Here is a 27,124-nt window from a genome sequence, read left to right as displayed (position 1 = left end):
ATTGAGCATTTCCTTGTCTGTGTCTCCCAATACATCCCTTTGTCTTATAGCCTTTATTTCATACATTAATATAATGATCGTATATCTGTAACGATTTATATTGCTTATATATTGATTATATTCTGTTTACCAGCTTTCCTTACTGTACCTGTCAGAATCAATTCTCTTACCTTTGTCTTTGGCCAAAGGCACCAGCTCCAATACCAGCACTCATCCTGGCTCAGCTGCATTTTGTAGCCCTAACACAGACGGACAGGCAGGCAGGGTTTTTCATTAAGCAAGCCTTCCAGGTGAGGACACTATGCACACTACAGCCAGCTGAAAGTGGGGTCCTGAATGCAACATTGAGAAGTCCCTTTAGTTTCTCTGTGCTTGCTTCTCTGCTTCTTTCCAGATTCTTAAAGGGAGAAATGTGAGATTTCAGGTTAGAATTTCCAGTTCAGGGACATAGAGTTGAAAGGAAAAGCTCTGTTTCCTCTACTCTCTATGCGTACTTCTGCCACCAAATGGGTTTTTTACCACACCAAACAAATTCTCTGACGCTAAATTGGTGTCCTATAATTCAGTTCAATTCTGACATTATCTTTTTGGAGTTAGCTCAGATCTCACAGGTTAAGGGCCCAGACCCATGAGACTACCCCTATCTCAGACACTAGTCATAAGTCTGGACCTCCCATACTTTGGACTATAAATCCGGGTTCCCATGACCCCCTCCTCAAGTTTAATAATTTGCTAATAATTGGCTCACAGAGCTTAGGGAAACCCTTTTTTATGTTCATTACATGATAAAGGACACCGATGAACAACCAAGATAAAGAGGAACCTGGGGTGAGGTCCCGAAGGGTCCCAAGCACAGGACCTTCTGTCTCTGTGGAGCTGGGGCGTACTACTCTTCTAGCGTGTGGATGTGCTTACCAAAATGGAAGCTGTATGAATTGTGTCCTTCATGGATTTTTATGGAGGTTTCATCCCATAGGCCTAACTGATTATTAACTCTGTCTCCAGCCCCTCTCCCCTCCTCAGAAAATGAAGGGTGAGGTGGAAAGTTCCAAGCTTCTAATCATGGCTTGGTCTTTCTCATGACCAGCCCCCATCATAAATCTATCCAGGAGTTGTCTCATTGAAACAAAAGACAACCCTATCACTCAGGAGATTACAAGGTTTAGGACTTCTGTGTTAGGAACTGGAGGCAGTGACCGATATATACTATTTCACTAGGATGTTTTTTAAAAAATATCTTTCAGGAAATACTGTTACACAGCATGAAGATGCCAAACTGTGATCTTCTAAAACCATGGAAAGTCCTCTATAATAAAGAATTAGGGGGAGATCTCCATTGATATCAACAGAAGAGATTTGGTTGAGTACGGAAAGCATCCCTGGGCCCACTGTAGGCAATGAAAATACCAGTTGGGAATCCCTCCACAATTCTGAGAGGATAACTTGTTTTCGAATGAAACTGTCAGAAGTCCCAGTATTTAGCTACTCATAGAAAAAGAGTGAAGTGTGATTAACTAAACTGGCTTTGTATTCCTTCCATTTGATAACCACATCAAAACCACAGATGCAGATAGGGAAAGTAGAAAATGAAACCATGTGTTTAAGTAGGACATTAGTGTGTCCAATTTGTGGCCCAATGGAAGCACTCTCAGCTCATTTCTGGGGAGGAAGGACTATGGGGAAGCAATTTTACTACATGTATTAACATGCAGTTACTGTCTTGCCCACAGAAGGTGTTTAGTAGCTTGTAATTGACTCAATGTACTTTCCTCTGTTAAGTGAACACAGAATCTTAGAGAATATTAAATCGATTCTTGCTGCCAGGTTTCCATTGATTGGCTTTACCTATGACAGAGTTGGACAGGAGAATTAGAGTGGGGTTGGGGGGAAAGTTGGATGTTGGACCCTGGTACGGCTAACAATCTCTGTGTACCACATAAGTACTCAGGCCTTGCTGCCAGACTCGTAGAATAAGACCACTTGGTTGACAGAGGAGGTACCACATAGACACATACCTCACTCTCCTGATTCCTCAAGCTGCAGGCCTTCAGCCTTTTAACGCCTCTCCTACCTATAGATGGAGGGGAAGGCCGTAACTTCCTCAATAGATAACAAGCCCCAGCCTCTTTCCTTACAATGAAAATCTTCCCAGACTTGGGAATACTCGGGGTGGATTGTGAGAGATCCAACTCTATGATGACTGGTTTATGAAGAGGAAGAAGTGGGGAAGGACTTTGGGTGAGGGTGCTGGATGGTCTTGTACTCTTATTTTTTATCTTGTTTTAATATCTTTTAAAAAATCAGACATCCATCTCTTAATGTAAGAATTTTAATTTTCTTAACAAATCTATATATGTGATTCTAATTATTTCTTCACAATAACCCAACTTTTGGATCTCATTAAGAGTATCTGCTGCCTTCTCAATTTTAAATCCTATCACAAAGTTCTGGGGATATATCAGGCCCAATTGCCCCTATCCCCTAATCTTAAAGGTCTCTTCCTTTGCCAGCAAGCAGAGAAAGGGCAGTATTCCACGAAAAATGTGGATTTGGAGGTCTTAACCTGGGGTGTGTATACATCAAGAACCTCTGAAGTTGTGTTTATGGGCATTTTATAGCTTTCTCAGATTTCTGAAGAGGTCTATTCGCCAAAAAGATTAGAAATACTTCTATAGGCAATCAGCAAATCAAAACATCCATTTTGACCAATTGAATTCAGTCAGTTTTGACTGACTAAAGAGTTGACTTCAATTTTTTAAAGCTTCCAAAGAAGAGAGTAGGCAAATTGACACTTAAATGTAAATATTATCTCAACAAAGATTTTCACTGAAGAATACACATGCGTGTGCATACACAGACACACACACACAGAATTTTCTCCAGAGTTTCTTACTCTGTTATGCTAGCAATGTTGGCAACATTATTGTTATTATACCATACATTTGTTTAGCACTGAAGAGTTTGCAAAGGACTCTTCAGGGTATAAACTTATGTAAACTTTTCAACAGTCCTCTGTGGAAGGAATTATTATTGCCGGTGCTGTGGTTAAGAACCCTGAAACTTGGAGAGGCTAAGCCACATCTTTGGTAATGATGGACTTTAGTCTTGGGCCCAGAGCTTCTGAACTCCGTCCCAGGAATCTAAAATTTATAGTTATGAAAAACACTTGGCTAGCATTTAGCGTATTAGCCTCTTGAGAAGAATGGATAAAGGCATTTGAGAGAGGGCTGAGCATCCTTTAACTCAAACTCACTGGCTTTGCATATCACTCATCCTTGGTACTGGTTCTGTTGAAGGTATACCAGAAAATCACTTTCTTTTTTCCTGAAGAGTGAAGTGGGGGTGTAGGCATGCACTTTGAGACTCGCTGGTTGTTAACACATTTCTATGAGCCAGGAAGGGGAAATTGTTATAACCCAGCTCTGGCTCATATGCCCAGGTTTGAGATTGACTGGTTGAATTTTATTTTAAACATATATATTTTTTAAATGTTTATTTATTTGAGAGAGAGAGAGATGGAGCATGAGTGGGGAAGGGGCAGAGAGAGAGGGAGATGCAGACTCTGAAGCAGGCTCCAGGCTCTGAGCTGTCAGCACAGAGCCTGATGTAGGGCTTGAACTCCCAAACCGTGAGATCATGACCTGAGCCAAAGCCAGACGCTTAACTGACTGAGCCACCCAGGTGCCCCTAATTTTATTTTAAGAACACTCTAGGCCAAGGCAGTTTGAAGCCACATATCATGGGCTTAGTTCAGTTTAGTTTTGTTGGACATGCATTTATGAGGTCACTTTTGTGTGATGCATTTTGTGTTAGATTCTGAGGATATAAACATAAAGAAGACCTAATTCCTCTCAAGGCTGCTCACAGCCTGGGGGTTCAGGTGGAATGTGTTTGTGAATAAGATGGGGCAATTTTTGAATTATTTACGAGTTCTCATTAAAATTTCTTCAAGTCTAAATTGGAAAGTGTTATTCATTAGCCTTCAAGCCAAATTTTGTGGTGGCATTCCTTTCTGGATAATTAGAAGTTTTGGTAAATCTCAGAAATTTATGGCTAATTTCATCTGGCATGGAAATGTGGGTTGAGTGGTTTTATTATAACTCTGAAATATAAGTGGAGGATGCTCCTGAGTCTCCTCCCTCAAACATCAGGGAACATCTATAAGTTTTGAATGAACTAAGTTCCCAGACTCAACAGGAAGGTGGTCAGTTATTACCTCTACCCTCTCGCCCAACTTTTTTGTTGGGTAAATTGATACTATCCTGGAACATTTGAAGACATCTATTAAGAACTTAAGGACCATAGTCAAGATATGTTTTAAGTTAAAAATAAAATTTTGTAAGCTGCCCATTACCACTTAGTTTTCTATCCTATTTGTCATTTTCTATATTTTCTATATTTCATCTTTTTTTTCTCCTAGAACAAATACAAGGAAGACTATGAAAATAAAGTCAAAGGCAAATGGAGTGAGACACCTTGCTTTGAAATTGCAACCGCCAGAATGAATGCTGATAATATCAGCACAGTAAGTAGGAAGGAATGACCAGATGTTCTTAGGTTGAAAGTGTGACCCTTTATTTTATGACTTCAGACCCTCAGCTGCATCTAAAGTGGTACCAGAACATTAGAGTCCGGGTACCCCTTCATGGGGGTAAGATCTGTATAGAGTTCCGATCAAGAAAGAAATTCCCCTATCTCTCTTTCCTTTTGAGAAATACTGCTTTGATCAGATTCCATTATTCATGCCTCAATTTTCATATGAACAATACAGTTTCAAAGTGAGTACAGGTTAAGGGGGCCCTTTTAAATTTATTCTTTGCCTGGGGAGCCCAAACAGTACATTTATGAAACTGATTAGTTTCTTCCCTGATTTTCTTCACTGAAAAACACTCTTTCTTTTCTCTTAAGTTCTCTGCCCCTGGCCTTTTAGAGCTCCTTCTTGAAGACTGGTTTTCAGCCTATTATAATTGCTCCAAATCTCTGTTAAGTTGCTAATTGTTTTTGTGATGGCACTGCATTCTCTCATTGTAACCTGACTTGTGTAAGCCAAGAGGAGCGGCTTTGTGTAACCTCTCCCACCAGCCCCTGTCCTCCCATGTGAAACCTGTGCACAGTCTATGCCCACAGCAGTTCTCCAGTATGTGTAATGTCTTACAGAGGAAATACCAAGAAGACTTTGAGAGTATGAAAGACCAGATCTACTTCATGCAGACCGAAACACCAGAGTACAAAGTGAATAAACAAGCTGGGGTGGCAGCTAGCAAGGTATGAGGGGATGCTCTCATTTGTCATGATGGTCTTAGTGTGGGTGAATTTCCTATAACTCTTGCTTTTGTATATAATGGGGAAAAAAGCATTCTTGGGGAACAACAAAAGAAATATTCTGGGGTTATAATAGGGCTACCAATTTTTGAAAAACTTGGCTGTGTGTGACCATTAGCAATACTAAATAACCATCTTTAATATTTCATAAATGACCTTTTAATACCTGCAAGTAGAAAGGCTATCCTCTCAGATAGGAGGATCCCCCAAGAAAAGACAACTGGCGACCTTATATGAATATGGACACTCCCACACTCACCATTACCATTATTTTTCTTATTTTCCTACTAATTGGTGAAAATCTCACAGACAAGATAGACAAATTCATGGATATGCATATACTCTATAGAGTAGACTTTGGTAAATAGAGTCCTTAGCATTCTAAAGCACTAGCAAGAGCATAAACTTCAAAGCCAATCAGACTTGATTCAAACCTGGCCTTGGCTCTGCTGGAGCAGTGAAAGCAGGAAGATCATATCACCTAGGAAGCTATTTCAGGATTCAGGTGCAAAATAGTAATGTTTTGGATCAGGAACGGGGCAAGGCAAGTGATGAGATGTACTTTGAAAGGTAGAGCTGACCTAGTTTGCTGTTGGGTTGGATGTGGGATATGTGAGGAAAGTTTGGGTCTAAGCAACCAGAGAGATGGGATTTCCCTCTATCAAGATAGAGAAGAATGTGGAAAGAGTGAATGATTATTTTTGGAGGGAATACATGAGCTCAGCTTTCAACATGTAAGATTTGAGATGTCTTTTAGACATCCAAGTGGAAATATTAAGTGGACTGTTGATTGTATGAGTCTGAAGTTTCTGGGGAGGCATCCAGAAGGATTATATAAATTTGGGAGTCATCAGTAGATGGATAGTATTTAACATCATAAGACTAGAGGCCATCGAGAGAGCAAGTGTAGACCCAAAGCTATGAGAACTGAACTCTGGAGTATCTCCATGTGAACACATCATCGAGGTGAGGTAGGAATAGAGTCAAGGGGAAGTGGGAAGTGAGTGAAGAGAGTGATCAGTTGTGTCAAATGTTTCTGAAGTGGATTTACCAATAGGTGGTCTCTGGTGAACTTAAGAGCAATTTGGTTGAGTCTGCTTAGAGAGGGCTCATGAGTGGATGAGAAGAGAGAAATAGAAAAGTGTAAGTATACTCAAGTTTTTAAAAGTATTTTCCTGAAAGGAAAAGAAGAAAATGGGGTAGTAGCTGAAGGATATGTGGATGAAGAGGGGATTCTTTTAAGATTGGAGACAAAGACACCATGTTTCTATGCTGATGGAAAAAAATCCAGTGTGGGGGGAAAACGTGATGATGTCTGAGGAGGGAAGAGTGGCTGAAGTAATGCCCTTGAGTAGGTGAAAAGGGAAACGTTCTGGTGCTTAACAAGAGGGGTAACTTTGCCATGGGTCTTGACAATTCATCCATAAACAGGAGAGGAGACCACATATCCCAGATACAGGTAGGAAGATAGGAGGGTGTGTGGAACTCCTTTTCTGGTTGTTTCTATTTTTCAATGAATCACATAATTCTATACTAGAGAAAGGTTATGTCTTTCATTCCTGTAGTGTATTCCCTATGAGTCTTCTTTGTGTGCTACAGGGGATAGTGCACCTGTGTTTCAGTTGTGTATCTCCTGCCTTTGGATACCAAGCTGGTTATGTCTGTTTTTCAAGGTTCTCAAATGTTAGTAGCTTATCTAGGATTCTTTGAATGTTCCTATATTCTATAGTTATATTGCTGGAATAAATGGCAGGCACTGTGGATCAAGAAATAGGATCCATTTCTTGTTCTTCTCCCTTTGGACATGCTCCAGACAGGGGCTTCTGAGCCCTTGTTTAAAGCTTCTGCTAAAGCTGGAATTAAAGGTGTAAAGCAGGAGGGGCAGAAAGAAAAGGAGAGGTTGTCATCCTTCATCCAGCCTCCAGCCCCTTCCTCCTCCTTCTGCATGTACATTAAATACACACATGCTTACACACAGTCATAGATGAGGCATTAAAGGGTAGATTGATGATGATTGAGGCTTGCTTTCTTTAAAAATACGTTGGAAGTTAGGCAGCCAGAGGCTAAGAGCTCAATGAGGGTTGTGGAGCAGTAAGTGTCTGGGACATGATGCACTATCATTATTTGTGTGGCTATCTCTTTCTGTCTTTGAGGGCAGGGACTATATGTTATTCTTCCTTGCACCTGTCTCAGAGCCAGCACATAATTGATACCCTATGGATGTTTTTGAATGAATAAATGAATGGCAGGAAGTTATCCTGGAAATTTATGCAGTTTCTCTGCTACTGTTATGAGTTACTTTGAGTATTTTGTTTGTAAAATGTCAAGCTGTCACTTTTCTAGAAAGTTGATTTGTGGAACTATGTCGTAATATCCATAATAGAGACAAGAGCAAAAATAACCCAGAGAGTTACTTTATCACTTTATTTCGTTCCTACAGGTAAAATACAAAGAAGACTATGAAAAGAATAAAGGAAAAGCAGATTATAATGTACTTCCTGCTTCAGAGAACCCACTGCTCAAGCAGCTGAAGGCAGCAGGAAATGCCCTGAGTGATGTAAGTACATTCTTGTCAAAAAGTGTTTTTCCACCTTAGCTGCCAGAGAGGTGAAATTTCTCTCCTTCTATAATGGCTAAATGCAAATATAACTTTGCAAATACTTTATGATTCTAGTGTAGCAGTTTCCCTGGAACTGTTTAACCACAAGAAGACATAAATGCCTCTGAGTATGATGTATGTCCATTTTGGGGGTTCTGTGGATTTGGTTCAATGGCAGAGAAATCTTCGTTTGCTTATAGGCCCTGGTGCTTCTATATGAACAAAGAGCAGGTTGTAGGAGATACATGTGATTTTGACACAGACAGGAGGAGACTTTGAAAGGGGAGGGGAGGGGGGCAAGAGAAGAGGGATCAGGTTGTGTGTGTACCCTGCCCTTGTGTTCTTCGAGCCACTGGGAGAAGACCAGTGTCCTTTGTTTCACAACTTTTCCCCCTCACCACCACCATTTTCTGTGCAGATGCTGGCCCTAGAAACCATCATTTGCAGACAGCATGACTTAAAAGATGGCTCCCTAAGTCTTCACAGGAATTTCTACTTGTGGAAATAAAAGCCTGACCAATCCAATTACATTTAAAATAGATAAGTGAGAACTTGCATATTAAGAGACTAACAGCCCAAAACCACTTTGACTATATAAGAGACTGAACATGTGATCAGTTGAGTTTTTCTCTTAGAGTTACATTGTGTTAAGCTTTCCTAATATTTGAGGATGAAACATGGTTCTCTTTGCAGGTTAGTTATCTTTTCTTTTTTCATTGAATTCAGTCAGCACTGTAGAGATGCATACATGTGATTGAGGAATGGGGTGAGTGGAGTGGCAGGTGAGAAGGTGTCAGTGGGTCTGTCCACATAGCTCTGTTGGGAAATTAATGCAAAGCCTGTCTCCTGTTTCCTAAATGAAGATCATCTTTATCAAGCATATAAAAGCACAGGTCCAAATCTACTTTGTTGATAAAGAGAGCAATATAAAAATATAAAAACTGAATTGCACCATTTACAATTTCAAAACCCAACATGAGAAAGTGACAATAGCCCACTTTATCAGTGTGCCTTTAAAATCCAATAGTTGTAGGGACACCTGGGTGGCTTAGTCAGTTGAGTCCAACTTCAGCTCAGGTCATGATCTCACAGTTCGTGAGTTTGAGCCCTGCGTTGGGCTCGGTGCTGACAGCTTAGAGCCTGGAGCCTGCTTCAGATTCTGTGTCTCCCTCTCTCTCTGCCCTTCCCCCACTCATACTCTGTCTCTGTTTGTCTCTCAAAAATGAGTAAATGTTAAAAAAATAAAATAAAATCCAACAGTTGTTACTGTTAGAGCTAAATTTAAATCCTAGCAGAGAAGAGTGAGCAGGTTCATGATCCAAGTTCTTGTATATACCTTAATTTTAAGATATATTATCTGTATAATAAGGCATTTTCCCTTGGTAGAAGGAGGAAGAGAGACTTTCTCAACGTATACTAAACTTTTTCATGCATGTTTGTTTTTTTTTTATTTTATTTAAAAAAAAAATTTTTTTTTCAATGTTTATTTATTTTTGGGACAGGGAGAGACAGAGCATGAACGGGGGAGGGTCAGAGAGAGAGGGAGACAGAGAATCGGAAACAGGCTCCAGGCTCTGAGCCATCAGCCCAGAGCCTGACGCGGGGCTCGAACTCACGGACCGCAAGATCGTGACCTGGCTGAAGTCGGACGCTTAACCGACTGTGCCACCCAGGCGCCCCCATGCATGTTTGTTAAAAAAAAAAAAAAAATCACTGCTGCTCAGAATAGTCCTCTCTGTTGTGGCACTGTCAATGAGGGACGTGTGTGAGTTGGGGCATAGAGGAAGTAGGAGTTCCAAAGTACACCCAAACTCCACAACTAAAGGCTTGGTCTGAGGCAGCATTCTGGTTTCTTGATTTTTTTTTTTTTTTTTTTTTTTTGGTGAATGTTAAAAGCCTAAGCTTTACAGTAATTACTAATAGAAGAAACTTATTCACAACACCCCAATGTTTGATTATCCGTTTTTAAGACAGTTGACAGGCGATATCTTTTTTCTGCTTCTTTTGTTTAGTGTTGGGAAATACAAGTGTTATAATCAGTGTAGGAGTGACAGGAATCTATTTTAACAGATTTTTTTTTCTTTGACAGAAACTATACAAAGAAAACTATGAAAAGACTAAGGCAAAGAGCATAAATTACTGCGAAACCCCCAAATTTCAACTTGATACAGTTCTGCAGAACTTCACTAGTGACGTAAGCAATCCCGTGGTTACTTCCTGTGTTAAGAAAAGATCCATTATTCCCCCCAATCAATACATGAAATATGTTTTGTCTTTCAGACTAAGTACAAAGATTCCTACGTAAAGAATGTTTTGGGACATTATGTAGGCAGCTTTGAGGATCCATATCACACACACTGCATGAAAGTCTCAGCTCAAAACAGTGATGTAAGTTGTAAGACCATTGTTTAGCTTTCCAATGAACACATCTTTAGGGCATGAATAAAATGGTTGCATCCTTATGTCTGATGTCTTTTCCTCATAGAAAAACTACAAAGCAGAATATGAAGAAGACAGAGGCAAGGGCTTCTTCCCCCAGACCATAACTCAAGAATATGAAGCAATCAAGAAACTAGATCAATGTAAAGATGTAAGTCCGTAGCATGAACTTTGAACGTCCTGACCTCCATAGCCTCAGTGGTCAAGAGATAGTTAAAATTTTAACACTTTTCAAATACATGCAGGCAAGGAAATTATAAGAAACAAACTTATTTGGTAGTAAACTGTTTTCCCCTGTGGTCACCAATACATTTCAAGAGCTAATTCTAGTTCATTTCCCCCAAGAAGAGTTATCGGAAATGTGAAGAATGAGAAAGTTTCTTGTACAGTGTGAAGGCATCTCTCAAAGACACTGCAGTCTAATGAGAAAAGAACAATGTGTTTTATTAACTACAAGTTTCTTTTGTTTTCGGCAGTGTTTCTGCTTGCTTGGTCTATAGGTCAACTTGGATTTGACTGCTGAAACCATTCCTTTTTTCCTCCACAGCACACCTACAAAGTCCATCCAGATAAGACAAAATTCACTCAAGTCACGGACTCTCCCGTTCTGGTGCAAGCCCAAGTCAATTCCAAACAACTGAGTGATGTAAGTTCATCTAAATGTTCAAGAAATCCAATTATGAGGGATAACATCTCACAACTCCATATATAAAATCCAGTGACTTGTCACATTTACAAAAAAAAAAAGACTATTTCAGTTTTAGCAAATTTAACTTGTATATATTTGTAATCACCTAAAATAGTTCCTTATTTAGTTGCCTTGCATCTTCTTGGATGGATAACAATTATAGCGAAATGGTTCTATAAGGGAAACTAATGTAGCTTACCACACTGGAAAAGACCATGAGTTTTTGAGTCAGACAAAACTGGATTCAAATTGTACCTCTGTCATTTATGACCTGACATCACAGGCAAATCGTTTAACTTCAGTTTGCCTCATATTTCCCTTTTATAATTTGTGGTTGTTTTGAAGAGTAAATAAAAGGAGATATGTGCATAGTAAATACCCTGACCCAGAGCAGATATTCAATACAGGGGATTTCTCTCTCTCAAATAAGTTTTTAGAAAATGGAGTCTTTGAGATAAGTTTTATCACATGAGTTTTAAGCATGAACCTCCAAGCTTGTGTTAAAACAAAACAATAAAAGTAATCCCAGTAGATTTATATCCAGAAATAAAGTCTTCAGATAAGAGTATTAACAAACTGTAATGGATGTGAGGAGATGTAAGTTCTCCAATACATGAGCATTGACAATAAAAAGAAAGAAAGGGCTGTGACTCTCAGGATCTACTGATTCTGGGGGCTGATTGTGATATGCATGGAGAGGAAGCATATATGAAAGAGCCACCTCCTTCCAGGACAGTTCTACCATGGTAACCAACATCAGCCATCATGTGTTCAGCACACAGGTTGTCAATGGAGGCCTACCCTAGCTCTAGACTTCTCTCTTGATCTTAACAACATTGTCAGTTGTTATTTATCAAAACGTATTTTACATTTTATTTCATGAAAATGTACCACACAAAATTTTTGTATTTTGGAACAATTCTTCTTCAGAACTAATTGTATCCCTTATTGCCTGTCTCTCTGTTCCTTTCTCTCTCTCTCTCTCTCTCTCTCTCTCTCTCTCTCTCTCTCTCTCTCTCAGCTGAACTACAAAGCGAAACATGAAAACGAAAAGTTCAAGTGCCACATACCTCCAGATACTCCTGCCTTCATCCAACACAAAGTCAATGCCTATAACCTGAGTGATGTAAGTTCCTGTGTGCTATGCTATGGGATATCCTGACAACCTGTGTTTTTATTTCTGGATTGCTTCACTGAAAAAACATTTCATCAAAAATGGGAAGAATATTTAACATTTGTATCATGTTCCTATGCCTCTGCCCACATATCTTTGAACTCACCTTATAAATGTGGGTAGCAACATTGTTAGTAGCTTCATACAGTTAGCCAATCTTAATATGTTTTAATCAACCCTCAAAATGCCATCACTCATGTATGTTTAATTGCAAATGATAATGTTAGATCTTTTAGACACACATTCATTTAACTGTGCTATAATTTTCACCCAGGACCTCATTTTTTAGATATAATTTCATTTTATTTACTCCTCAGAGGTTTAATGTCCCTATTTTTGCACAAATGGTGCTTATTTCTACATGTAAGAGAACTTGCACTAAGATATAGTGTATTCAGAAGGCATAAGACCAGGTGTCCGTTGCTATTTTTCATTTTCAAAACTTAATTTTATAGAAAAGTCAAATTCTCCTTGTAGGGGAGATCCCAATTTCTTCAACAATTCTGTAAATAAGTGCTAAGATTATCCAGCATCAATGAGTATTGTAATGATTCAGGAAATAATCTTTTCAAAGGACTTTGAGATCAAACTAAAGTGTTATCTTTAGATCCTAAAAAGTAAATTAACTATAGAATATTTGTGCCACTCTGTGAAATACCCATGTTAGGATCAAATATTAGTATGGTAACTAGAATTAGGTTAATTTGATGAAAGATTCTAATGAAGAGCAGAAAATCTTGATCTTGGAAAATTTGAAGCTTTAGCTTGAGGAGAAATACCTAAAATATGCACGATTTTCTGAACAATGAAAATGATCCATTTATTTCATTCATACTAAGAGTATTGAGATATTCCTTTGTCTTTAAAGTGTGATAACATGCATGTCATTTTTACCAATTCCTTTGTTAAAATTTTTCTTTCCAGAATGTCTATAAGCAAGACTGGGAGAAGAGCAAAGCAAAGAAGTTTGACATCAAAGTGGACGCCATTCCCCTGCTGGCAGCCAAAGCCAACAGCAGGATCGCCAGCGATGTGAGTGTGGCCTGGGCACCTGGGCAGGGCGCCCTCACTGACATTTCCTGATGGGTGGGCTCTGGCATGTGTGATGTCTTTACAGGTGATGTACAAGAAAGACTATGAGAAAAACAAAGGGAAAATGATTGGAGCCCTCAGCATTCATGACGATCCCAAGATGCTGCATTCTTTGAAGACGGCCAAAAACCAGAGTGATGTGAGTGTCTTTGTGAATCACCCTTATTTTCAGATGTGGTTGTACTTCCAGTTTAATATAACTTTGGGTGGGATGTTAGCGCAAGTGAAATCTCAGATTCAGGATAACAAATCAAACACGAAAACCCAGTGGTAAAAGATGATTAAGCTCTTCATTCTGTACTTTGAGATACCAGTGAATATTGTAAATGTTTCCTTAATCTCTTTAATGCCCTGTTTTCTTAAGGGGAAAAGATACTAGCAATAGCACTTTCTTTATTGTTTTTCTAGAAATGGGCTTAATATCTCAGTACCCATAAGTACATATTTATTCTGTCATGATCTGATCTAAGGTGCTTTGCAAAAATACATACAGAAAAAATTAAAGGAAAGAAGTGAGAAAATCAGGCTAAAGACAAAGTAGGAAAACTAGATGAAGCATAACCTCAAGAACAAAGTATTTTATTTTATAAAATAAAAATTTTATAAAATATTGATCTCATTTTAAAGACTAAAATATCCAAAATAAAATAAAACTCTTTACAAAAATTGCCTCTCTAATTCATGGCATAAAGGAAAAACTCCCTATTCTGTATCATTTATAAATATTCTTATTTTTATTGAGTATATTTTTGGATTTCTATCTGGGAGAATTAAGGAGAATGTGTAGAAATACATGCTACCTACAACAAAATGGAAAAAAATCTTTTTGTGCATTATTACTATAAAGAAAAATATTAGATCTCAATGAGAAAATCCAACTTCCAAAGGTGTTATAAAATGTATTTTCATCGAGTGCTGAACTGAATACTTTTGTAGGACTGTGCCTGAGTATCTAAGGTCCACCTTCTACCTTTTACCTAATTTCGCACTATTTAAAAAATCCATTTTCCTTCAAACACATTCAAATGGAAAGAATTATTTAAATTTTTTTTTAACATTTATTTATTATTGAGAGACAGAGAGTCACAGAGCGTGAGCAGGGGAGGAGTAGAGGGGGTGGGGGGAAGACACAGAATCCGAAGCAGGCTCCAGGCTCTGAGCTATCAGCACAGAGTCCGATGCAAGGCTCGAACCCACAAACCAGGAGATCATGACCTGAGCTGAAGTCAGTTGCCTAACCAACTGAGCCACCCAAGTGCCCCTGGAAAGAATTATTTTAAGACAAAAAATTGCTTAGAGAGCAGCATTGGTATATTCTGGTTTATTCTGGTGGAGAAATGTTAGGATAAATAATATAAGCATATATATGGTTATTAGCAGCCTAGATTATACAAGACCTGAGGCTCTACCATATTCATTCTACTTTTTTTGCTTCATGGAAAATACTGAAAAAATACAAAATTTGCCTTTTTGGTTAAGTATAGCAATGATGAGAATGGCTTTTATATCATGAGATACATATTTTTTATCATTGTTTTTCTTTTTCCTTTGACAGAGATTATACAAAGAAAACTATGAGAAGACAAAAGCAAAGAGCATGAACTACTGTGAGACCCCCAAATATCAACTTGACACTCTGCTGAAGAACTTCAGTGAGGTTCGAAAGGCCATGGTTACCCCTGGGGTTTCGGGGCTTTTTTTACCATTTGACAAATAACATATGTAATTGACATATTTGTCAATATGTTTTCTCTTTCAGGCTAAATACAAAGATTCATATGTACAGAATGTTTTGGGACATTATGTAGGCAGCTTCGAGGACCCATATCAAATACACTGCATGAAAGTTTCAGCACAAAACAGTGACGTAAGTTGAAGACAAATACCCATGCCTCTCAGTGATATTATTTGGGGGCAATAATAACCATGATCCATTTTTATTCTTTCTTAATCTAGAAAAATTACAAAGCAGAATATGAAGAAGATAAAGGGAAATGTTATTTCCCTCAGACAATAACGCAAGAATATGAAGCAATTAAGAAGCTAGACCAGTGCAAAGATGTAAGTCAGCTGCCCTGAATTCTTAAAATTGGGTTTGGGATTCTTGTGCCATCTAGTGGTAATTTTAGCAGGAGTTTCAATGCTAACATCTAGTGATTAGCAGGAGATGTTAAATTTTAAATTTTGGGTGGAATTGGAGAGCACATAAATTACTGTGAAGAAAACTATTTGTTATGAAAATATCATGGGTTTTAGAAATCTTTATGTCCACTAGTTTATATATACATGGTTTGGGGAGTAAGGGAAAATAGGGAGATTTATGAGACATAGGTGTTCATTCATTTACCAAATTTACATGAGGAGCTAGCTTGTGTCAGACACTGTCCTTGGTGCTGGGGGAGAAGAGGGGACAAGATGGGCTGCCTCTTGGGAAGCATGCATTTTACCGGGAGAGGCAGAAAATAAAGAGCACAGAAACTTAAAAAAGATATCAGACAATGGTAAAACAACCCATGTAGAATGATGCTATAGAATTAAAATAGGATGATGTGGGAGAGAGGGACTGGATGGGCACCATAGACCAGGTGCTCAAGGAGGATCTAAGGCAGGAAAGTGCAGCCAGGCTAAGATCAAGGTGAGAGCAACTGGAAAAACAGTCTAAGCAAAGAACAAGGAATTGAAAGGATGAGGTGGCTGAAGTGCACTGGAGGGAGGGACAGTAGGAAGAGGTGAAATGGTAACAGATGAAGTTGGGGGTGGATTCTGTAGAGTAGGGTTCATCAGCCAGGGTACAATTTAGAGTGAAGGCATGTGCAATGGAGAGCCATTGTAAGGCTTCAATAGGAGGAAGATTAATCTGGTTGCTAAATTGCAGCAGGGAGACCAGTTTAGAGGCAACTTCAGGAGAGAGAGAGAGAGAGAGAGAGAGAGAGAGAAGACGTGAAAACATATCAACCAAGTTTTTAGGAAATAAACTCTATGTTTGACTGGAAATTTTTTATATGTTAGCATGTATATGAACAAGAATATAAAGATACATTACGAAATTTCATTCAAGAACCTTTTTTTCTAGCATACATACAAAGTTCACCCAGATAAGACTAAATTCACAGCCGTCACTGATACTCCTGTACTGCTGCAAGCCCAGCTCAACACGAAACAGCTTAGTGACGTAAGTGCCCTGTTTGTGCAAGTGTGAGTGACCTGGAATGCTGTGTTTCTTTGCAATAGAAGCATTTTCTTGCTTAATCTTCATGGTCTCATCTGTCATCCCAACGGTGTCATTTTTCAAGATTGGTTTAATAAAATGCAAATGAAGCCGCCAGATTGAATTGTAGCCTCAGGAAAGATGGTGTTAAAAATAAAAATAACGAATATTTCTTCAATAAGTCACCAATTTTCAGTGGGGGATTTGCTCATTAGGATGTGTCACATACCCAAAATAACACAGACTAAGACTTGATGGCAACTTAAAGAAAAAAACAACAAGAGCATCTATCTGTGTAGGTAACAAGGCAAGCATTCTCCATTCTTGAGTTTGCTAAGACTTTATAAGAAGATAAAAAGCATAGAAACAAGAAAGACATCTGGCAGTAATAAGAAAACTAATATGGGGTCATGAGACAGAATTCAAACAGAGTGATGTGAGAGGGGGTGAGTGGGGGGACACTTCAAATTGGGTGGTCAAGGAAGATCTAAAGCAGAACAGTCCAGCCATGTGAAGAACAGGGCAAGAACAGCAGTGCTTCTGAAACATTCACTTTCACGTGGATCACCCAGTGACCCTGCAAAAATATTCTGATTCAGTAGGTCTGGAGGGATATGTTGACTCTCTAACAAGCTTGTAGGTGATGCTGCTGCTGTTGGTAGACCACACTTTGAGTAGAAGATCACAGAATTTAATAGATTGAGTGTTCGTGTCCTGAAGGCACAGCCTAAAACTTTAGACAATGAGTTTCCCATACATACGTTGTGATAGCATTTACAAAATGACAATGCAAACTGGATTCCATCCCAATCCTGAAAGAGGGAGTGAGGGTCAAGGTTCTGTAATGGACTTTGATTGGATGGACTACCTCTTTGAGGCATTTTTTTTCTGAAAAGCGTAGGAGTACTTAGCCATATATATCAACAGTCCTCTATATGCCCTCAAGGAAATTCTGATCCTGAACTGTTTGGATATCTTCTGTTTTCCAGCTGAATTACAAAGCAAAACATGAAAGTGAGAAATTCAAGTGCAACGTACCAGCAGATGCTCCACAGTTTATCCAACACAGAGTCAATGCCTATAATTTGAGTGACGTAAGTACCAAAGGCACAGAAATCTATCATTGCATGTACCTGCAAAGAGGAGATGTGATGGGTGTTGTAAAAAACCAGATTAGGAGTTCAGCAACTAAACAACTATGGAGATTGTTTCCAGAGTGTGAGTGGAGTTTTAAGGCCTAAATGTTCGGAAGGCTCTTACTTAGCTATCCTTTTTTCATTTCCCACATTCTCTGTTACCATCAGAAACATCCTCTGAATTACGCCCCTGCTAATCTCTAGAGTTTTGTAAGATCTGTCCTATAAATGTTGCATTTCACTTTCTCAAAATGGTTGCCATTATACATTGTCCTTTATACATCAGAGTAGCAGAATCTTTAGAAAGTTCACAGAATGTTAAAAAGAGTATAGGGGAGAAGCTGGATGACAGATTAATGAATAATTATACTATCATTTTGTAAATATGGTATTTGTAGGTGAAATAAGTCTATATATACAAATTTTCAATCTGTTTCTTTTACTGGATGAATCTGTGTTAGATTCATTCTTACCACATCTCTGCTGAAATTTTTCTGTCCAGAATGTCTATAAGCAAGACTGGGAGAAGAGCAAAGCAAAGAAGTTTGACATCAAAGTGGACGCCATTCCCCTGCTGGCAGCCAAAGCCAACAGCAGGATCGCCAGCGATGTGAGTGTGGCCTGGGCACCTGGGCAGGGCGCCCTCACTGACATTTCCTGATGGGTGGGCTCTGGCATGTGTGATGTCTTTACAGGTGATGTACAAGAAAGACTATGAGAAAAACAAAGGGAAAATGGTTGGAGCCCTCAGCATTCATGACGATCCCAAGATGCTGCATTCTTTGAAGACGGCCAAAAACCAGAGTGATGTGAGTGTCTTTGTGAATCTGTCTTGTTTTCAAGGTAACATCCCTGTTAACATGCCCAAGGGTGGTAGCATGTAAAAGGATTCCATATCCAGGGGCACCTGGGTGGCTCAGTCAGTTGAGCATCCAACTTAGGCTTGGGTCATGATTCGTGGTTTGTAGGTTCAAGCCCTACATTGGGCTCTGTGCTGACAGCTCAGAGCCTGGAGCCTGCTTTCGATTCTGTGTCTACCTCTCTCTCTCTCTCTCTCTCTCTCTCTCTCTCTCTCTCTGTCTCTCTCTCTGCCCCTCCCCTGCTCATGCTCTCTCAAAAATAAATAAACATTTTAAAAATATTAAAAAGATTCCATATCCATGGGTTCTGTCATGTTCACAACAAATTGCTGAGGAGAAATTTTGGAAGTAGAATTATTTCCCAGATTCTTGTACCTTTCAATTTAAGGAGGGAAATTACTGATTTATACTTGATGTCCATTACACTGTGAAAAATATATGCTTTAATATTTAATAGAATATTGATTTTAATTCTCAAAACTTTTTGGAAAACATCAGTAGATATTTTCATATTTTCTCCTGATTAAAAAATAACCTTTAAAATGATGGTTTTAAAACTGTCTATATATTGGAAGAAAATCATGTATCACAGATAAAAATCTTACTATTGTTGTTTGTTAACTTTAGTAATTAGTATTGGCATAGGTTCAAGAAAAATACTCCATTGATTCTAGACCACCTTGAGAATCTGATAGAAGTCTTGGATCATTCTTCTAGATAGATGAACTTTTTCTTCATGCCTTCTGTCTGAATTTCAGAGAATTTATGAATTCCCTAAGGCTTCCCTATGGTCCAAGTCTCATCTTTTGATTAAAATTCTTACTGCAGAGAAGAAAATATCTACTACAAATTGCAGTGTATACTGCTTAAAAAATGTTTAGAGAATTCCTTTAGAGTAAGAATTTCAAAATAGCTTGCAAATATTATTTTTCATAATTAAATAGAAGGATGTTTGTATCATTTACTTTCATTTCAACCGTGTGTTCATATAATGATCTATATATACCTTCTTTAATTCATTTCGCATTTGCTGTATAGTTGTATAACACTTTAAAACATCATATTCAGTAATTTTCTCTAATAACTTCACACTGAATTATGTCAGTATACAGTGCTCACATACATAATACTGCGCTTTTCACTAGATCCTTATCTCTTCTCAACTCAAAAGTTTATAGCTGCCTGTTAACAGCACATGTATCTTTATCTTTTGTTCTTCATCTTATCACAGAACCCATTAGAACACTAAGCACATTGGGGCGCCTGGGTGGCGCAGTCGGTTAAGCGTCCGACTTCAGCCAGGTCACGATCTCACAGTCCGTGAGTTTGAGCCCCGCGTCAGGCTCTGGGCTGATGGCTCAGAGCCTGGAGCCTGTTTCTGATTCTGTGTCTCCCTCTCTCTCTGCCCCTCCCCCGTTCATGCTCTGTCTCTCTCTGTCCCAAAAAAAATAAATAAAAGTTGAAAAAAAAAAAAAAAAAAAAGAACACTAAGCACAAAGTAAGTGTTCATAAAATACGTGGTAATTGACATCGGCAACCAAAAGAGATAGCCAATGATGAATCATTCTCACAGAATATCCAGGCTAAATGCTAGGCTGCAGATACAGAATGTGCATAGCTTTTAAAGAGAATCTTTTAAAGCCATTTGGACCTTTGACAGCATTTTATAGACGCAGATATCTGTGAACTGGTATGAGCATGAACAAAAGAGTCAAGACAATTTAGTCAAAAACACTTCCCCACTCTAATCCTGTTGTGACATTGCTTTATCAGTTTTTCAGTGTTCATGCATACTGTCAGAAAATTTCCATATTTTATTTTTATAAACCAAAGTCTAGGTTTTATAATTAAGTGATAAGTTTATTCAGTAAAAGTAACTGCCCACAAAATATTTAGAAAGAAGATCATATTCCCTAAGAAAGCTAAAAGATCAGATCATTTGCAAAAGGAATTTCTACAGAAGACTTATAAGGCATATTTATACTTACTAGCCTAGGTCACTGTCTTTAATGCTTATGTGATTATGGGGAGATATAATGGGTTTAGAATTTTCCTAGAGGCACTGGGTCAGAATTTTTCTCTTAAGGTAATTGGTGAATGGACATGATAAAGCTGGGGCTTTGACCTAATTAGCACCCTAACATTCCAGAAAACCAGCCAATGAAAGCGCCTTCTGAGGCCCAGTCAAGGCATTTGGTTTATGAGAACACTGTAATAAGTGCCAAGGTTACTTTAATGGCTCAGTTTCACAAACTTTTCTCCTCTGAGGTCTTATTACTGCTGGAATATGAAGCTTCTTTTAAATTGTTACCAAAATTAAGCTTGGTATGAAAAACATTTGGGATTCTCAGTGGAGCTTATCTACTGTCAGAAGCATAGTCAGGTTGAAAAATCAGTAACCATTTAAAGATGATGTTAGAAAAGCCAAGCAGTCAAATGTACAGCACTATTCATGAAGTAGTTATTTTATATAATCGGAAGTATGAAATGATTGTCATAGAATTCTCATCAATTAAAAAATACTTCCTTATTCGAAAACAATTCAAAGTTGAGATGGCTTTGGTAAAAATAATTCTTGTTAAAAGTCCTTGAAAACCCCTGTTTTAAAATAAAGTAATACCTGGTTGAAGCAGAAGCTGTGGGCTCCTAATGTCTGACATTGCTCTTTGAGCTAAAAAGAGATTTGAGAAAATCTGTCCATATATGATTTTTTTTTGGGGGGGGGGAAGCATTCAGTAATGTGTAACATATGAACAAATTATAGGAAAAAATAAGTACTCAGATGTTTGAATGTGTTTCTCTAACTCGTGTTTGTTGTTTATGAGCGATTTCTGTGCTTTTCTGGAAATCCATTGAAGATTTGCAGTAATAAATGGAAATTTCCTATTCACAGCGTGAATATCGTAAAGACTATGAGAAGTCAAAAACCATCTACACTGCACCTCTTGATATGCTCCAAGTCACTCAAGCTAAGAAATCTCAGGAAATTGCCAGTGATGTGGACTATAAGCACATCTTACACAATTACAGCTACCCGCCCGATAGCATCAACGTGGATCTTGCCAAGAAGGCTTATGCACTACAGAGTGATGTGAGTAATCAGTTTTTCTCTATTCCCTCTTTCTAAGGTAGAAACTGAAATAATCTTTAACTGGAATCATGTTTTTGACAATTCTCAGAAGTGTCTGCATTGTCTTCTGTATGTAGCAAGTATGTGATGGGAAGATGACCTTTGTGGTTCTATGAGACCATGCCCTTCAGAGTTAGAGAGACGTGACTCTAGCATGAACCCATCACTATATCCCTTTCTTGTAAAACTAGAATAAAAGAATTGTTTTTGAGAATTTGAATTCATGCGAAATACCTAACTTAGTGTCAGGCCCTGGTGAAGTCTCAGTAAACATTCACTGTTATCATCACCATTGTCACAAAGATCTCCTTCATTATTATCAACAATTTTTTTTATATAGGTAGCTATCTTGTCTACTTTTTGTTTCTTTGAGCTGGACTACTCTATAGACCTCATACATGTAGAGTCACTTGGTATTTGTCTTTTTGTTACTGGCTTAATTCACTTAATGTCATGTCCTCAACATTCATTCATGTTGCAGCATGTGTCAGAATTTCCTTCCTTCTTGAGGCTGAATAATATTCCATTATATGTATATACCAAGTTTTGTTTATCCATTTATCTTCCAGTGGACATTTGGTTTGCTTCCAACTTTTGGCTACTGCGAATAATGGTTCTATGAATGTAGGTGACAAATATTTATTTGAGACCCTGCTCTCAATTCTTTTGAGTATTCATTCAGAAATGGAGTTGCTAGGTCACATGGTAATTCTATTTTTAATTTTTTGAGGAACCACTCTACTATTTTTTACAGCAACTGTACAATTTGAAATTCCCATTACTAACAATCTTACTTTATGCATTATTAGCTTATTTAGCTCTTTAATTTTGCTATGTTTCTTTCTCCTAAGTAGATTGTAAGCCTCTCAAAGGCAGGAAACAAATAGTTTCTTGATTTTTTTAATTCCAATTAAAAAGGCCCACACTAAACAGCAATTTGAATTTTGTATCTAGAATGTGAGTTTTAGGTACCTCCTATAGCCAGACAATAAGAGTGGCCTATTATTTTAATAACATCGCGTAACTGTCCCCAAAATAGGAGTAATTCCAAATGATAATGACCTTCCATAAACAAATTAATGAGTGTGACTATTTTAATGTGCATTGTTAATCAGTGCAGAAACACTCCTAAACTAACCATTACATATGAAGGGCAAAGTGTGCAAACACATATTGCAAATTAACTACTATCAAATCTTATCTAATTAGAAAATGAGCGAAATTATCCATCTTCAATGTGGCCTTCAGCCCTAATTTGACTTAGAGTTCTAGCGAGCAAACATTTCACATTTGATTATCTAAATATAACAATTTTATTTCTTCTTTGAAATACAGCTTGTAGGGTAGCATTTGTCCAGTTTGGAACTTGAGTTCCATAAACTTCCCTTCACTTGGAAATAAGGATCAAATGGAATATATGCCAGCCAGAAGAGCAGTGATAACCTAAGGGCTGTTAAAATCTCTCACGAAGGAAATTTTTTAAATAACCTTAATGTACAGAGGAAGAAGCTTTTCAGAAATCCTAAAAACATCCTTTTGGGTAAAATGTTAATGGTTTTATGAGTAAGGATGATGCTGAGCAAAGAACAGTAACCTTTTTCTTGGTGGTGTAGGTTGAATACAAAGCCGACTACAACAGCTGGATGAAAGGCTGTGGCTGGGTACCTTTTGGGTCCTTGGAAATGGAAAAGGCAAAGAGAGCTTCAGACATCCTGAATGAGGTAAAGCCGTCCTATGTGCTACAGAGAGAGAGTTGGGAACGTGCTATGTTAAAGCCCCCAAAACCACGCAAGCACCTTCTTTACTGCTTCATTCTCTAGTAATTGTTGCTGAGATTAAAAAAAAAAACAACGTACCACATGCATGAATTATCCAGGTAGATAAGCATACCCCTTTATGTCACCAGAATCATTTATGTTAACCATTCATGATAAAAATATTTTTAAACAACTTTATCAAGGTATGATTTGCGTACCATAAAATTCACCTATTTGAAGTGCACACCTTGACAAGTTTTAATAAGTTCGTATAGTTGCACAGTCATCACCATAATTGAATTTTAAAATGCTTGTAGTATACCAAAGTTTCCTTGAAAAATTCCTGCTTCCATCTTCAATGCCAGGCAACCATAGATTTGCCTTCTGTCTCTATAGTTTTGCTTTTCTAGAAATTTCTTTTGTATTAGACTTTTTTTCACTTAGCACCATGTTTTTGCATGGGTCTGCAATATTTTCTGTATTATTGAGTAGTATTCCTTTGTATAGCTATATTGCATTTTGGTTGTCTAACAGTGGAACATTCCCATTGCTGTCAGGCAAATGCATCATCAGGGAGGGTAGCCTACATAAAGAAGGAATGGAGGTGCTGAGTGAGGGTTTTCTTCCCACTCAAGTTTCTGTTCTGTGCTTTTGCTTGCTTTTGGTGAACAACATTTTATCAGGTTTTTTTCAAAAAAGTTCTGGGTTGGTAGTTTTCAGAAGTCTGAAGCTGGGTGGTGCTACTTTGTACACAGAAGTGAGATGTATAATATGCACAATGGAAGACGACCAGGAGACTAGATGGAGAAGAATATAGGAATGTAGCTAGAAGTTGCCAGCTTCCGATGAGAACACCTTCCAACATCGTCTCTCCTATGGCTCCTCAGCACTTTAGTGACAACCTGTGTACTAAGCACACGGGGGCTGCAGAACAAAAGTCCTCCCTCTCCTACAGGAACCACTCACTGTTACCCTAATTCTTCTGTTCCTCCTCCCTCAGCCAGAGAGCTTCTTTACTTTTCTACCTCGGTTGGAGTGACAGGAACTTGAGAACTTGTTAGTGACAGGCAAAGACAATCCAGATTTCCTTGTGTGCTTTTCTGGTAATCCTTTAGAAAACTTTGTGGTGTTTCTGGGTTCTGTTTAGCTGAGAGTACCCTCTTTCATTTCATTTTTCATTTCATAAGCAAGAAACAAAGTCTGGTTCCTGAAAGTTGTATTGGGCTGTACTGCCCCAGACAATCCAAAATTAAGCCAATTTTTAAAACACTGGCTTTTGTATTGTATTCATCTTTTCCCCCAAGCCAACCAAGAATCTGTTTACATTTTAAAATCAGGAAAAATCCTCGTCTCTCCAAAATAAATTTCAAGGATTTTTTATATATTAGCCTTCAGTGAGAGTAAAATTATTTTTTCTTTTTTAAATTCACCAAACAGAAAAAATACCGCCAACATCCAGACACTCTCAAGTTTACCTCGATTGAAGATGCTCCGATTATAGTACAGTCTAAAATCAACCAGGCTCAGAGAAGTGATGTAAGTATTAATCCTATCTCTATTTTAATAAATATTAATTAATACAAGTACATTTGTATTCCTACTATACTGATTACCTGTAGTTATTATGCAGTCTGAAGAGACTCAGTTTTGTGAGCAACTGTAATTCTCCCAGCCTTTCATTAATAAAGCATACCTAATTCATATCTTTAGAGTATTATGTATACTGGGTTCACTGTCCTTTCAGCCATTTAACATTGCCGTCCAAGGAGAAGGTAAGAGGGACTTCTCTTGACGACAAAAAACACTACAAACCTATTTCTAGAAAAGACCAGGAAAATGAATATAGGCAATACATCTTATGGAGGAGTCACATTGTAAGTCAGAGCTAAGACAAACATCATATAAACTACCCCTAAGTCCCATCGGTAACCCACAGATATAATATAGATGGTTTGTGTATCCTACCCAGTTAGCCTCTTCTGTGCTGACCAAAGTGTCTGCAGGTTAACAGTTTTATCAGGTCACCTCCCTGGGCTAACTTCCATGAAGTGCCCCTAACAAAATCCAGAGGTTCCTCGGGCATACCTAAGGACCTTTGCCAGGGCCGAACAGGCACCAAGATAGGGGACCCTGTACATGCATATGAGACTTTGAAGGCCTACAGATCTTTGCGGGTGAATGTGGGGGTGACACAGGGAATGTCTTTCATAAAAAGCAACTCTGTGCGACATGATCACTCTGAAGTTATTTTCCTGTGTCATTTAACCCCTCTTCCCTACTTTGTTTATGCACTTTTTCCCTCTTTCAGGTTGCCTACAAAGCCAAAGGAGAAGAAATGCTTCACAAATACAGTCTGCCAGCAGACCTGCCCCAGTTCATCCAGGCTAAAGTTAATGCCTACAATATCAGTGAGGTGTGCACATGAGCTCAGCTGCTGATTGCATGTGAAGCCCTCTCTAAATGTGGCCTGAGCTGTATTCAGATGACTTTTTTTCTTTCAGAGTATGTACAAAACAGACTTGAAAGATTTGAGCAAGAAGGGATATGACCTGAGATCGGACGCGATTCCCATCAAAGCTGCCAAAGCTGCCAGGCAGGCGGCGAGTGATGTAAGTCGAGCCGGTGGTCACCTGTGTGTAACTAGAAAGTGTGGGCAGGGTGGACTTGTTATCCCCAAGTCACCACGTCTGTTGTCCCTAATTGGAAGCGAGGCCTTCTTAAAACTATTGAGAAGGGGAAATTCCCTAAATAGACTTGAGTTTTCCTGGGGGTTAGGATTTGTAGAATCTTTACTGGCCAGTTCTCATCAAACACCCTAAGTTAAAGGTCTCATCCATATTGCTACACAGATTCACGTTATTTCTCTCGTGGAAATAAGTCACTCACTGTTTAAATCCTTATAGCCTCCTGGTAGTAAGATTTTATCTCAAAACTTGCTTAATTTATATGAATTCCCTCTTTGCCTTACTTCTTTTTACTTCATTGCTTCCAGAGATGGATGAATTGGCCCCAAGTTTCACAGTAATCATTAGGCTCATGAAAGTTAGGAATTTTGTTAGTCTTTGTTTCTTTTCCTCATCTTACTTTCACCCAGCTGTGAACTAGTTACTTTCCTCTTTGAGAGTTAAGTCAAATTGACTCAAGCCCCTATCATTTGACCTAGAGCTGATGGGGTACCCTCCCCCTCAGCTTGCTGCAGATATTCTGAGGTTTATTGTCTTTTCATAACTCCAGCTCCTGGCTTGCACGTGATGATTTTGCTCTGGCTCACCTGGACTCCCCTACTCTAGATTCACTTCTCTTTCTGGTCTGCATGATCCAGAGATGGAACACAGTCCCCTGTTTTGGATTCCCCTTAAGTCCCAAGCACAACCTCACCGATTGTTTGAAATGAAGTTGACATTGCACCAATGTAAATAAGTTACAATTGAATAATAAATATCTGTATCCTAAAAGCCCTGCCATCCAAAATTTCTTACCCACCCCCTTTCTCTGTGGGTACTCCTCCAGCTACTCCCCACCCCGACACATACACACAATCCTTCCTTCACATCTCTGCTTCTCAGTTTCCCATGCTTCTTCCCAGATCTCCCCAAGCAAGTTCACTTCTTCTCACCTTCTTATTCAGAGCTGATTCGTGTTTACATACAACTGGCTCTGGATCTCTCTTTGGATACCCAAAGACTCATTAAAATTCTACTGCTACTATAATTCTATCT

General features: G+C 38.5%; 1 protein-coding gene across 27 annotated transcripts in view; it reads left to right on the top strand.

Annotated features, from left to right (window-relative positions):
- NEB (nebulin) overlaps positions 1–27,124 on the top strand; it is a 214,535-nt gene that overhangs the window by 18,285 nt on the left and 169,126 nt on the right. For 26 of the 27 annotated variants that reach the window (XM_086718590.1, XM_086718583.1, XM_086718584.1 and 23 more), the window contains exons 11-32: positions 4,421–4,525; positions 5,158–5,265; positions 7,763–7,879; positions 10,011–10,115; positions 10,202–10,309; positions 10,407–10,511; positions 10,908–11,006; positions 12,070–12,174; positions 13,147–13,254; positions 13,340–13,453; positions 14,870–14,971; positions 15,074–15,181; positions 15,271–15,375; positions 16,388–16,486; positions 17,512–17,616; positions 18,161–18,268; positions 18,354–18,467; positions 21,412–21,609; positions 23,262–23,369; positions 24,843–24,941; positions 25,714–25,818; positions 25,907–26,014. In XM_086718590.1, the coding sequence (XP_086574716.1) occupies positions 4,421–4,525; positions 5,158–5,265; positions 7,763–7,879; positions 10,011–10,115; positions 10,202–10,309; positions 10,407–10,511; positions 10,908–11,006; positions 12,070–12,174; positions 13,147–13,254; positions 13,340–13,453; positions 14,870–14,971; positions 15,074–15,181; positions 15,271–15,375; positions 16,388–16,486; positions 17,512–17,616; positions 18,161–18,268; positions 18,354–18,467; positions 21,412–21,609; positions 23,262–23,369; positions 24,843–24,941; positions 25,714–25,818; positions 25,907–26,014 (2,433 nt within the window). The remainder of the gene's footprint in view (positions 1–4,420; positions 4,526–5,157; positions 5,266–7,762; positions 7,880–10,010; positions 10,116–10,201; positions 10,310–10,406; positions 10,512–10,907; positions 11,007–12,069; positions 12,175–13,146; positions 13,255–13,339; positions 13,454–14,869; positions 14,972–15,073; positions 15,182–15,270; positions 15,376–16,387; positions 16,487–17,511; positions 17,617–18,160; positions 18,269–18,353; positions 18,468–21,411; positions 21,610–23,261; positions 23,370–24,842; positions 24,942–25,713; positions 25,819–25,906; positions 26,015–27,124) is intronic. The other variant, XM_086718585.1, reaches the window with a different exon arrangement.

This window comes from Puma concolor, chromosome C1 (assembly GCF_028749965.1).
Source record: "Puma concolor isolate L17-30 chromosome C1, mPumCon1.1.hap2, whole genome shotgun sequence".
NCBI lineage: Eukaryota > Metazoa > Chordata > Mammalia > Carnivora > Felidae > Puma > Puma concolor.
Note: the sequence above shows the minus strand (reverse complement) of the source record. Positions and strands in the feature narration are given on the sequence as shown.